The 11,633-nt window shown below is 35.9% G+C and overlaps 3 protein-coding genes across 3 annotated transcripts in view; all 3 read left to right on the forward strand.

Moving 5' to 3' along the window:
* LOC101305356 overlaps positions 1–4,281 on the forward strand; it is a 7,825-nt gene extending 3,544 nt beyond the window's left edge. Inside the window, exons 4-6 of the mRNA XM_004296113.1 lie at positions 1,593–1,657; positions 2,891–3,082; positions 4,250–4,281. Of these exons, the coding sequence (XP_004296161.1) occupies positions 1,593–1,657; positions 2,891–3,082; positions 4,250–4,281 (289 nt within the window). The remainder of the gene's footprint in view (positions 1–1,592; positions 1,658–2,890; positions 3,083–4,249) is intronic.
* Positions 4,169–10,208, forward strand: LOC101305648 (probable disease resistance protein At4g27220-like). The gene is made up of 6 exons (XM_004296114.1): positions 4,169–4,314; positions 4,436–5,031; positions 5,120–7,043; positions 7,138–8,224; positions 8,644–8,709; positions 9,896–10,208. The coding sequence occupies exons 1-3, from the start codon at positions 4,294–4,296 to the stop codon at positions 6,888–6,890; spliced, it is 2,388 nt and encodes a 795-aa protein (XP_004296162.1). The 5' UTR covers positions 4,169–4,293; the 3' UTR covers positions 6,891–7,043; positions 7,138–8,224; positions 8,644–8,709; positions 9,896–10,208.
* On the forward strand, positions 7,250–7,822 carry LOC101305928 (putative disease resistance protein At4g10780-like). The gene has a single exon (XM_004296115.1). It carries the CDS (start codon positions 7,250–7,252, stop codon positions 7,820–7,822), a length of 573 nt encoding a protein of 190 aa, XP_004296163.1.
* Positions 10,209–11,633: the final 1,425 nt, after the last annotated feature.

Here is an 11,633-nt window from a genome sequence, read left to right on the forward strand (position 1 = left end):
GGTTGTTCTTTTTCTTTTTTTTTTTTTTTTTTTATCTGTATCAGCTTTAGATTGATCTTACATATCATATTGTTAAATACTGCATCTTTATCAGCTTTAGTTTAATCTTGCATATCATATTGTCAAATATTGCATCTTTATCATGACATGTTTTATCGAATAACTAGTTATCTATGTTTAATAGCTATTGTACTTCTACAGTTGTACTAGCTTGTGAATTTTGAAAACTTGTACTGGTGATTTGGAGTTGGGATATAACAGTAATCATTTGATAATAAATTGAACGATGATAACCAAAAATTTCTAGCAAAAATTAGACGAAATAATATGTAAAAAGAGATACCAAATAGTAAATATATATTAATTATATTAAATAACGAAATATTTCATAAATTAAGGGCATTTTAGGTAGTTTGGGATATGTATTAAGTATATTACTGAAATTAAAAACTTGATAGGTAGTGTATTAAGTGAGGGGTGTGTATTAAGATATTAAAGGTGTGTATTTAAAATTTCTCTATATATATATCTATTGATTGTAGAAAATATATATTTATTAAAATAATTTATTATGAGGTATAAAATAGAGATCAAATTATTCAAAATAAAAAAACAGAGAAAAAATAACACACACAAAAGAGAAAAACAAAAGTTAAAAAGATATATAGAATAGTTCATGATAAAACATTTTCTTGCATGAAAAAAATAATCAAAAAATAAAGGTAGGGATAATGGATGTTTAAAAAAAAAAGGGTAAAAAAAAAAAAAAACAAAGAATGAGAGGTCTATTGAGTGAATAAGATGTAAAGTAAGTAATTTATTGAAATCTATGTTAATAAATAACTAAGGTTATATTAGGAATTTGAAATGAGGTCTAGTGAGAAAATGTTTATATTGAAAAGTAAAAAGGAGGTGTAGAGAGAATGAGAGGTATATTGAGCAAATTTGGAGGGCCCAATAGCCGCACTCAATTGTTGGTTACTCTGATTTTCGAAACAAACAGAAAAACCAGCTCAATGTGTAATCAGAGATGGTTTGATTTAACTCACATGATTGGGGATTCTTAACTTAAATTCAATCGGTTGATGGTTTGGAGAGGATTAGTGTTCATACTCCTTCCATAGCAAATTCTGATCTGGATGGTTTTCTATTAGCTTGCGATTTCTAGTTGATTACAAAGAAAATCGATTGATGCATAATTGTTGGCTTCTGGCTATTTTTTGGAGAGTCGTGTTAGAAGTTATAACAAATCCAAGGATGTATTTGTGTTTCACTGTGAAAGTTTGAGACTCCAAATCACATAGGAGAAAGAGCTGAGGACTGCAATATATACGATTCCAACATGCTCATCAAAATTGGATAATGGTTCATGATTATTGTTTTTTTTNTTTTTTTTTTTTTTTCTATTCTAGTTTCATGGCATGTTGTATCTGTAACCTACAGTTTGGAAGACATCTCATGCTCTCATTATAAGAGCTTTAGCTTTGCTTTTGGGACATTTGGTTCTCAAAAATACTTGCGAAATGTTATTGCTATGTTCATTGGCAGGGGAAACTCTTGAAATTGTGTTCTCTGCTTCTTCTTATGGATAGACTCCCATTAATGCCCACATTGCCTTTCCGACAGCTTGAGGATTGGAACCTGATTAACAAACATGGTAATTCCATATCTACTAGTAGTGTCATTTACTGCATTACCTGGATTCTGCAGTTATGTGCATTTCATGGGTGATAATATTACATGTGTTTTTGGTTTGTAACATAATTTTCACAAGACTACTAGGTTGGTTCCAAGTTTTGGTTATTTTGACGGATCCTACGTCTTTGGGATCCATGTTTTTCATTTTTCATTATCATCATCATCAAGATGATGACTGATTGATTAATGTTATATGATATACACATATATGATGTTGTATAGAAATTTAAAGCCCTCGACAAGATTTGAAAGCCAAAACTTTGTCAGGGCATGAACTTGCTAGAACTTGTCATCAATCCTCAAGCCAAAACAGTCTGTATCATATTGTTTTAGTGGTTTAGTATTTGCTAAAGTTGTTAACTTGTGGAGTTTTGGACATTTGGTTCTTCGATATTTTTGCCAATGGATGTGTGTATAATTTTAAACATCATTAACTGCAGTCATCGTGGTACTATGCTAGTTGTTCTATGTTATAGATATGAACTAGTTTCAGATGAAACATTAACAAAGGAATTTTTTTTCTAGTTGGATGGTTGTACAGGTTTAACCCTTGGTCCAAAACTAAGGTCACTTTTTTGTTTTGGTCAAGATGTGTGGGAAATTGTTGGTTGGTTGATTCAGTGAGTTTAGTTCACATACGATCTAATTTGGTAGGCATATGTACTGATGCTTAATATTGATTAGTATGTTTAGGTGGGAAAGTAAGTAGTTTCATAAATTTACAAAAATTCTCGAACTTCAGCGAATTTCATAGCCTCCACTTAACTTTTTCTGCATCCAACTTTCTTCCCCTCTCTTCCATACTGTAAAACTTTTTAGCTCCAATAGGATGAGAAAATCCATGGAAATTATATATATTGAAACAGTCTATTGACATCAATTGACTACGTGAAATAGCTGGCAAGTGGAAATATAAACCTCCATATGAGATATTACCTAGTTTAGGTAAGCCTCACCCTCAAATGGATCAAAGAAACTAGACAGTTCTCCTTGCTAGTGAGAAAAGAAAACTGATTGTTATCAATTTATCTTTTATATGTGGGTTCAGTTCAGGTATCAATGGGCAAAGTCATTTGATTGATAGACTAGATGATTTGTTAAAAACAAAAATTCTCCCCCACTGTAGTTAATTTATTCATGATGGTTACAATAAATTCAGTGATTTTTTCTGTTTTAATTTCATTTGGACTAGATGGTTATGGAGGCCTGTTTCAGCTACATACACATCAAGGCTGGTTATCTAGCTGGGTACTCGTATGTGATGGACAAAAAGATGCTAAAGGCATCCTAACTGAGAGTGAAGTGATCAGTTGGCATGCTCTGGCAAATGTCTCAAGGTATTCTTGCCGTTGGGTTTGTATTCTTACCAGTTTGCTGAAATCCAGTAAGTGCTCAATGCTCTAGAAATAGAATTGGTTTTTACTGGTTTCAAAATGTAGGGTCCTCCAAAACTAAGCTCAATGTTCATACTTCTTAGGTCAAGATGCCATAGGACCCATTAGCAATTTAGCTCCAATGCTTTCCCCAGCTATTGTGATTTCAAAAGCAAATTACATACATACTGTCAAGAAAAAAAAAGGAAAAAAAAAAGAAGCAAATTACATAATTATTTTACATTCAAGTTCAATGGGCAATGACGAGGATCTCAACAGAGATTGGAGAATCCTAGCTAGTAAGAGTGAAGTGATCAGTTGAATTGGTCTTGAATCCTAGCTAGTGGCTACCTACTAATCACGGGGTGAGATTAATTAGAGAACTGTTTGATATCATTTTCACACATTTTAAAGTATTAAGCAAGTTTCGGATCAACTTCCAGTTTTGTAGTTTAATTACATATGATTATCTTATTGGCCGGCAGCAAGTTGAGATATTATAACATCTGGGTTTGGTGTTTTCTCAAGCAACAGGTTTTAAATACTTGACATTTCTGTATCATGACATTTTCTCCATGTGAAACCGAAGATTAGGATCACCTTATTCAGACAACTAACTCATTTAAAATAACTTCTATGGCCAAGTTGTTAGTTACGTATGTCATGGTTGTTAACAACTTCTTTTGGGTTAAATAATTTCCACAAGCTTTTACCTTTGGTGGGTTCCAATGAGGCAATGACCTGCAATAGGAGACAGTATTGGCTCTCTAGCTTTGTTGTTTCCAGTGAATTGAGCAGGAAAAGTTGATGTAAATATTGATGATACATATCGGTGGGAAGTTTCCAGTGAATTGTGTCGGAAGTTGCTGTAAATATCCATGGGTAGTTTCAATGATATTGTCAAGAAATATTGCTAGTAAGAAAGATAGTGAGTGGGACATGAACGGGATTTATTGAAATTTGAATGCTTCAGACTTTAGTTTAAATTAAGAACTATTTACACAGAGACTTTAGTTTTCCAGTCATAAAAAGAGTAGACTGATACCAACTGCCACGAAAGACTCCTCTCTTTTCTCCGTTCAAACTATCTCTGTGTCTTCCATTTTCTCCATTTTTTGTGTTATCACGCGCTCTTGTTTGAACAGAAAGGCTTTACATAGATTTGTTCACTATTGGAGTTCTGCAGCCTAGCTCTCCTGTCGACCTGTAATAGCCGAAGATAATGGATTTCGATTTCTTCGAGGTTAGAAACATAAGTATTTCATAAGTTTTACCCTGCAATATTTGTGAATGTTTTGTGTTCGTTCTTCGTTGGTTTTAACTCCCTTTTGTTCTTCTTCTGTATGTTTGCATATTACAAAAAGATATCGTTGGCGATTGTTGCGGTAATTGTGACATGGACTCAAGTAAAGCGTCGGATAAGTTACACGGTTGGAAAGTCGCAGGATAATCAAGTTGTGGTTGACATGGAGGCCTCTGCATCTCTTCCTTCTTCATCGTCAGCAGTACTTGAATGCAAGTATGATGTGTTTTTGAGTTTCAGGGGTCCTGACACTCGCAAAGGCATTACAGCCCAAATACGCGATCGACTTCGTAGAAGTGGCATTATAACGTTCATGGATGAACCAGATCTTAGAGTAGGGGTTACCATTTCGCCCACTCTCATAAAGGCAATTAAAGAGTCGAGGTTTGCAATCGTAATTCTCTCACAAAATTATGCTTCTTCTATTTGGTGTTTGGAGGAACTTGGAGAGATTTGTCTGTCCAAGGAAGACAACAGAATTTTGCCACTTTTTTTTGAAGTTGATCCTACTGATGTTCGACATCAGAAGAAGAGTTTCGAAGAAGCTTTCTCTAAGCATGAAACCTCTGGCCGACATGAATCAGACAAGTTGAATCAATGGAGGGCTGCCTTAAGCAGAATGGCCAAGATCTCAGGGTGGAACACAAGTGATTATAAGTAAGCATTGTGCCTTCAATTTCAATTCTATATGTTTTACCTAACACTTAACTTTTAATCCTTATATCTCTTAAATTTTTCCTTGTAGGACTCACGAAGAACTTGTTGACAACATTGTGGAATCTCTCCGCAGTAAAGTACCAGCTGATGCAATTGAATTCACAAATGATTTCCAAGCATTTGGAGCAACAAAAGAAGCGACAAACAAGGTTATGAAGGCGCTAACAGATGACAAGATTACTGCCGTTGGTGTCTATGGAATGGGCGGCGTTGGAAAGACAAGCATGGTGAGACATGTGGCTGCACAAGCCTGCAGAAATGGTACTTTTAACCATTGGATTATTGCTGTCGTATCCCAAAACCTTGACTTGAAAATAGTTCAAGGTACATTGGCAGATTCGTTGGGCTTTAAATTCGTGGAGGAGACACAAGCTGGAAGAGCTGATAGGTTGCATAAGGAGATAATGGGAAAAGAAAAGCTCCTTATAATCTTGGACGATGTATGGGAGAGAACCGAGTTGTCAAAGATAGGGATTCCCACCTACAATGAGCTTGAAAAGTGCAAGTCCAAAGTGCTACTCACCACCAGGAGATTGAATGTCTGTAATGCCATGAAGTGCCATGAAAAGATCAGCCTCAAAGTTCTCTCAGAACAAGATTCTTGGACCTTGTTCGTGAGAAATGCAGGAACAATTTCTTTTGAGCCTACCTCATTTGAGAAAGTGGCAAGGAGGGTAGCTTTAGAGTGTAAGGGTCTACCGATTGCATTGATAGCTGTTGCAAGGGCACTCAGAGATGAGGACCAGGAGGAATGGGAGAAGGCAGCTGAACGACTAGAGCAGTCGCAATATGTCAATCCCAACCATGAGAAAGATGAGGATAATGCTTTCAGATGTATACGATTAAGCTATGATTACTTGAAAAATGAAGACCACAAGTCATGCTTCTTGCTCTGTTGCCTGTTCCCAGAAGACCATAACATCAAAATAAAAGACTTGTTCCGGTACGCGATCGGAAAAAGATTGTTTCGAGATGCCCAAACAATGGAAGTAGCCAGAGGAAAATTAGTTACAGTGGTCAAGTACCTGAAAGGTTCTAGCTTGCTTTTGGATAGTGAGGAAGAAGGATGTGTAAAGATGCATGATGTCATCCGGGATACAGCCATTCAAATTGCCGAATCTGAAGATTGCCATTGGTTTTTTGTGAAAGCTGGCTGTGGTTTAAAGGGTTGGCCGCCACGCGGATTACATGAAGGCTGCACTGCTATTTCACTAATGAGGAACGAAATTCGGAAGCTACCCGAAGAAGAGTTAGTATGTCCAAATCTCCTGATTTTATTACTAAACGGGAATGCTGAACTAAGTGAGATCCCCGAAAAGTTGATCCAGAATCTGAAAGAGTTAAGGGTCTTGGATCTTAGCAACACTAGTATTTCCGTATTACCCCAATCATTTAGTCTTCTCACCAACCTCCAAGCTTTGTATTTAGATGATTGCGGCGAATTAATTGACATTTCCGTTGTGGGGAAACTTAACAAGCTTGAAATTCTTAGTATGAGACCCATCTGGAAGTATGATGTGTTTTTGAGTTTCAGGGGTACTGACACTCGCAAAGGGATTGCAAACGACATCTGCAATCGACTTAGTAGAAGTGGCATTAAAACGTTCATGGATGAGCAAGGACTTCAAGTAGGGGATGTTATTTCTCCCACTCTCATATGGGCAATTAAAAAGGCAAGGTTTGCAATCGTAATTTTCTCACAAAATTACGCTTCTTCTGCTTGGTGTTTGGATGAACTTCGAGAGATTTGTCTATCCATAGAAGACGGCAAAATTTTGCCACTTTTTTTATCAAGTTAATCCTAGTGATGTTCAATATCACGGGAACAATTTCAAAGAAGCTTTCTCTAAGCATGAAACCTCTGGCCGACATGAATCAGACAAGTTGAATCAATGGAGGGCTGCCTTATGCAAAGTGACCAATATCTCTGGGTGGAATACAAATGATTTCAAGTAAGCATTGTGCCTTCAATTTCAATTCTATATATATATTTTACCTAACACATCATTTTTTTAATCCTTACAACTCTTTAATTCTTCCTTGTAGTACTCACAGTGAACTTGTTGACAAGATTGTGGAATCTCTCCGCAGTAAAGTACCACATGATCCAATTGAATCCACAGTAGATTTCCAAGCATATGAAGCAACAAAAGAAGCCATGCGCAAGGTTATGGAGGCGCTAACAGATGACAAGATTACTGCCGTTGGTGTCCACGGCACAGGCAGCGTTGGGAAGACAAGCATGTTGAGACATGTAGCTACACAAGCATGCAGAAATGGTAATTTTAACAATTGGATTATGGTTGTCGTATCCCAAGACCTTGACTTGAAAAAAATTGAAGGTACATTTTCAAATAAGTTGCTCTTCAAATTTGCGAAGAAGACAGAAGATGTAAGAGCTGATAGGTTACATGAGGAGATAATGAGAACAGAAAAGCTCCTTATAATCTTGGACGATGTATGGGATAAAATACAGTTGTCAAAGATAGGGATCCCTAACTACGAAGAGCTTCAAAAATGCAATTCCAAAGTCCTACTCACCACAAGGAGATTGAGTGTCTGTAATGCTATGGAGTGCCATGAAAAAATCGCCCTCAACATTCTATCAAAAGAAGATTCTTGGGCCTTGTTTGTGAGAAATATAGGAACAATTTCTTTTGAGTCCACCTTGTTTAAGGAAGTGGCATGGAGGGTAGCTGGAGAGTGGAAGGGTCTACCGATTGCATTGTAAGAGTCTTAAGATTTTGACCATTTACCATTGCGAGCTGCTGCAAAGTCTGTTCGCATCTAATGTAGCCCAATGTCTTGTTCAATTGGAAGACCTTCTTGTAGAGAGGTGTCCTTTGTTGGAAAGAGTAATGGAAGCAGTGAAGAAGGAGAAGACGGTTCTACAAAAACTGAAGAACTTGGTTTTGAAGGATCTCCCTATGTTGTATGGTACAATTGCTGCCATTGATATTGAGTGTCCTTCATTGGAACACTTGATGGTGGTGGATTGCCCCAAGCTTTTATTTTCAACCTCTTCCGATCTCTTCGAAGCCTTCAAAAGCAGGAACCAATTTTCATTTTCAGCCTCCACTTCTGACCCAGTCCAACTCTATGATCCACAACAACACCGAACTCTACGTGACAGGTATTGACGTATTTACTTAGTTTGTTCTTTTCTTCTGTAATTTGTAGGGCAGCAATTGGGCAAAAAATTATTTGAACAATTAATATCTGTGATTCAATTTTTATTCTTCCCACTCTTTTAAAACAATTGAGCTAACAATTGAGCTCCCACGACAGGACAGAACACGAAGCACAATTAAAATAGCATTTTTATTTTCATTCTTATTTTTCTTTGTTATCAGTCATAATGTGAACAACAACAACAAAAGTCAAAATTATGCAGAATACTTAAAGTTGATGATTGTTTCCTTTTCTTTACTCTAGTAATGCAAGTTACAAACAACATTATGGATACTCCTATAATGTTACTTTTCTTTTTAAATCTATAATTTTAATAGTAATTCTTTTTTCTTTTTCTTTTTTCCTATTTTGATGCAACAGATCAACATCTGGCTTCTGACTTCCATTGCAGGAAGTAACCAAGTTCAACTCTATTTCTTTGTCCAGGTAGCTGTGTGATCAACTGAATTATTTTCTTTTCATTGAATGGTAGATTTCTTGTGATGCCATAGAAACTAAAAATGTTACATTTTCTAAGATAATGGAGTTCTCATAATTCATTTGCTTTCCCAATCTTCTGTGTATTAGTGATTCAGTGCAACAAGCAAATTTTAACTTCAATTTTCCTTTTCGCTCCTATATTCTTATTTTTCTTGTTATAATTCGTCGTTATCAATCATTTCTTTTTCTAATTTTGATAATTAATTGATGAAAGATATTAAATTTGTGAAAGAAAAACAATGTCACACTGAAAACTTTGTACCAATGAGGATTGTTTTGTTTTCACTACTTGCTAATACTAATTACTGATTTACTGGTATAAGAAAATGTCTGGTTTGAAACAAATTTCAATCAAGATGATTGCATACATCATGTTATAGTCAATTCATTCAGTCCTCATATATGTAACAAATAATGACTTATTTGACTTGAAGGTTGTAAGTGGACAAGTATACTCTGCCTATGAAGCAGAAATTCGTGACTTATGAATGGGTACACTATTTAACACAGTAGTACACACACAAACGTAATATAAAATATATAATCTCTGTACAAATTAGTCTTTGTGTGGCAAGTGTTAGTCATCAATGTTATTGCAGCTAGCCATTGGATGAAGAGAAATTGTGTTAGCATTTTGAAATTAGTCCTTTGAGTGATGATTCTGTAGTCATTGATATATGTGTTTACAGCTAGCATGGGGATGATTGAAGAGTCTCAGAATTTTGAATTAAATTCTTAACACCTTCTGTCATCCGCATCAAGAACTCATCCAAAGTTTGGAGTCATACTACCACAATGCATAAGCACTAATTGAGTCCCATCCTAAAACCAAATTAAGCTCTTTTTTGTTATATTAATTATGTGGGAATGTGAGGTGGGGTACAGATTGATAAACTTACAGGGAAAATTTTCAGTTAATATACTAGAAGAGTTGGTTGATTTGCACTTAAAAACAGCGTATACCAAGATTTTTTGTAGTCATTAACTCATTCGAGAGAAGCATCAATCGACATTTAGGATAATCAATTCATATGATAATTGTAACTGCAATAAGTAGTGTTTTGCTAGCTACTTAGAAGAAAGAATTTTCTCAAAGTAGTTCACTCTTTCACTGGTTTTTCATTGTGTTCAGGGTTGGTCAACTAGGTGAGGCTGCGAATCCAATTGAGAAGCTTTGCTGGATTGTGACTACCAAAACAGCCAAAGAGATTGTAACAGTCATTCTTGGAACCTTGGAGAGTGTAGAGATCAGTTGATATGCTCGACCATGCTGTAATTTAATTCTTGCCACTAGTATTTGTAAAAAAAAAAAAATAATTAAAAGTTTAAAAAAAAATTTAAACTAAAGAAATAAGTACCGGTACTGATAAACTCTATGTATTACCTTACATGGTTTGGTTCTTGTGCTTCCTTATTAATACACATGCATTATTCATATAAGTTTTGTTCAAAATATGTTGTTTGACTGTTTTATATTGTGACATGCGGTTCTCCAAAATACTTGATAAAATGTGATTATGTTCATCGATCAAGAACTTCCTCATAGCCTGTACCCATAGCTTATGATTGGGTTTTTGTTCCTTATTGACAGCCTTAATCTATTTTATCTTTTTGCTTTGATGCTGAGAAAGTTGAGGACAATGATACATGTATTCTGTACAGGAAACTGTTGGTGTTGCATGTGTTTGTGTACTAGCTGAAAGGTTCGTGTTAGATTTGCCAAATAGTCTTTTCGCTTATTGATTGTGGGAGAGTTGAAATCCTTAGTGTACGGATTTGTAGGATTTGGTTTGATGATTAGTGGTTTGATTTAAATCAATGTGTTGATTTGGGCTACTAAACTTAATATCAGTTGGTTGATGGGTGAGGACTGAGGAGTGTTCATACTTTTTCCATTACAAATTCTGTTCTGGGTGGTTTTCTGTTAGGCAGCTATTCTGGTTAGGGGAATTGATTGATAGTATATAGTTGGGTATATAACATTAAACTACCATTTAAAGGTACAAATGATAAAATAGTTTTCAAATGTTTCACTTGATAAAAAAGTCACCATTAAAACATGTTACATGATAAAATGGTCACCTCATAACATCTTAAATGATAAAAATGTCTATTTTCACACTTTTTACATGACCATTATACCTTTCTCTCTCCCTCAACCAAATTTCCTTACCAGACTTCCTCGACCTCAACCTTATCTCCGCCGAAGAAAGTAGGCGGTGGCCACCGTGGCCAGGTGAGCTATTCCCGGCACTCTTTCCCACCCACCCACCCTTTCAGTAACCCAAGGCAAAAATCCATGAACCCAATCTTTCCCACCACCATCTCTGAAAACTCCCATTCACCTAGATCTAGCTATACCCCTCTTTTCGTTTACCCAGAACCCTCCTCTCTATCCTCTCAGAGGCTAAGCCTTAGGTCCCAGAGGATTTCCACCTTTGCATGTCCGATTGGAACAGTTATGGCGAGACTTGGTGTTATCGGCGAGATCTGAGTCTCTTGGTTTTTGAATAAAAGTGTTTTTTCTCTAAATCAGACTTTTCTGATTATCCAGGTATGTAAATCTCTTCCGATTCCCACCTACTTTAGGTCTTAAAAGAGAACGAGGGCTTTACAAGATGATACTCTCATGTATGAATCTGCAGAGAATGATGGCAATGCTTTTCTGCTAAGCTTGGTGATGATTATAACCTTGTCTATTGAATTTGCTGAGAAGGAAGGCAGTGCGTCAACAGGTAAGATAGCTAAAACCCATTTATATATTTCCTGTTTTGCAGTTGATGTCTTATGTATCCTAGATACTAGGTCATCTTCATCTATCTTAAAGAGGACCAGCCATTTACCTTTTGATGAATCTCATGTGGTGCCTG

The sequence above is a fragment of the Fragaria vesca genome, linkage group LG3 (genome assembly GCF_000184155.1).
Source record: "Fragaria vesca subsp. vesca linkage group LG3, FraVesHawaii_1.0, whole genome shotgun sequence".
NCBI lineage: Eukaryota > Viridiplantae > Streptophyta > Magnoliopsida > Rosales > Rosaceae > Fragaria > Fragaria vesca.

What these genes read in the sequence shown, in the direction of transcription:
- LOC101305648 (XM_004296114.1), top strand. Translation starts at nt 4,294, where the DNA reads ATGGATTTCGATTTCTTCGAG. An exon ending in TGGATTTCGATTTCTTCGAG is followed by an intron (nt 4,315 to 4,435) that starts GTTAGAAACATA and finishes TATTACAAAAAG; the next exon opens with ATATCGTTGGCGATTGTTGC. An exon ending in TGGAACACAAGTGATTATAA is followed by an intron (nt 5,032 to 5,119) that starts GTAAGCATTGTG and finishes TTTTCCTTGTAG; the next exon opens with GACTCACGAAGAACTTGTTG.
- LOC101305928 (XM_004296115.1), top strand. Translation starts at nt 7,250, where the DNA reads ATGCGCAAGGTTATGGAGGCGCTAACAGATGACAAGATTACTGCCGTT.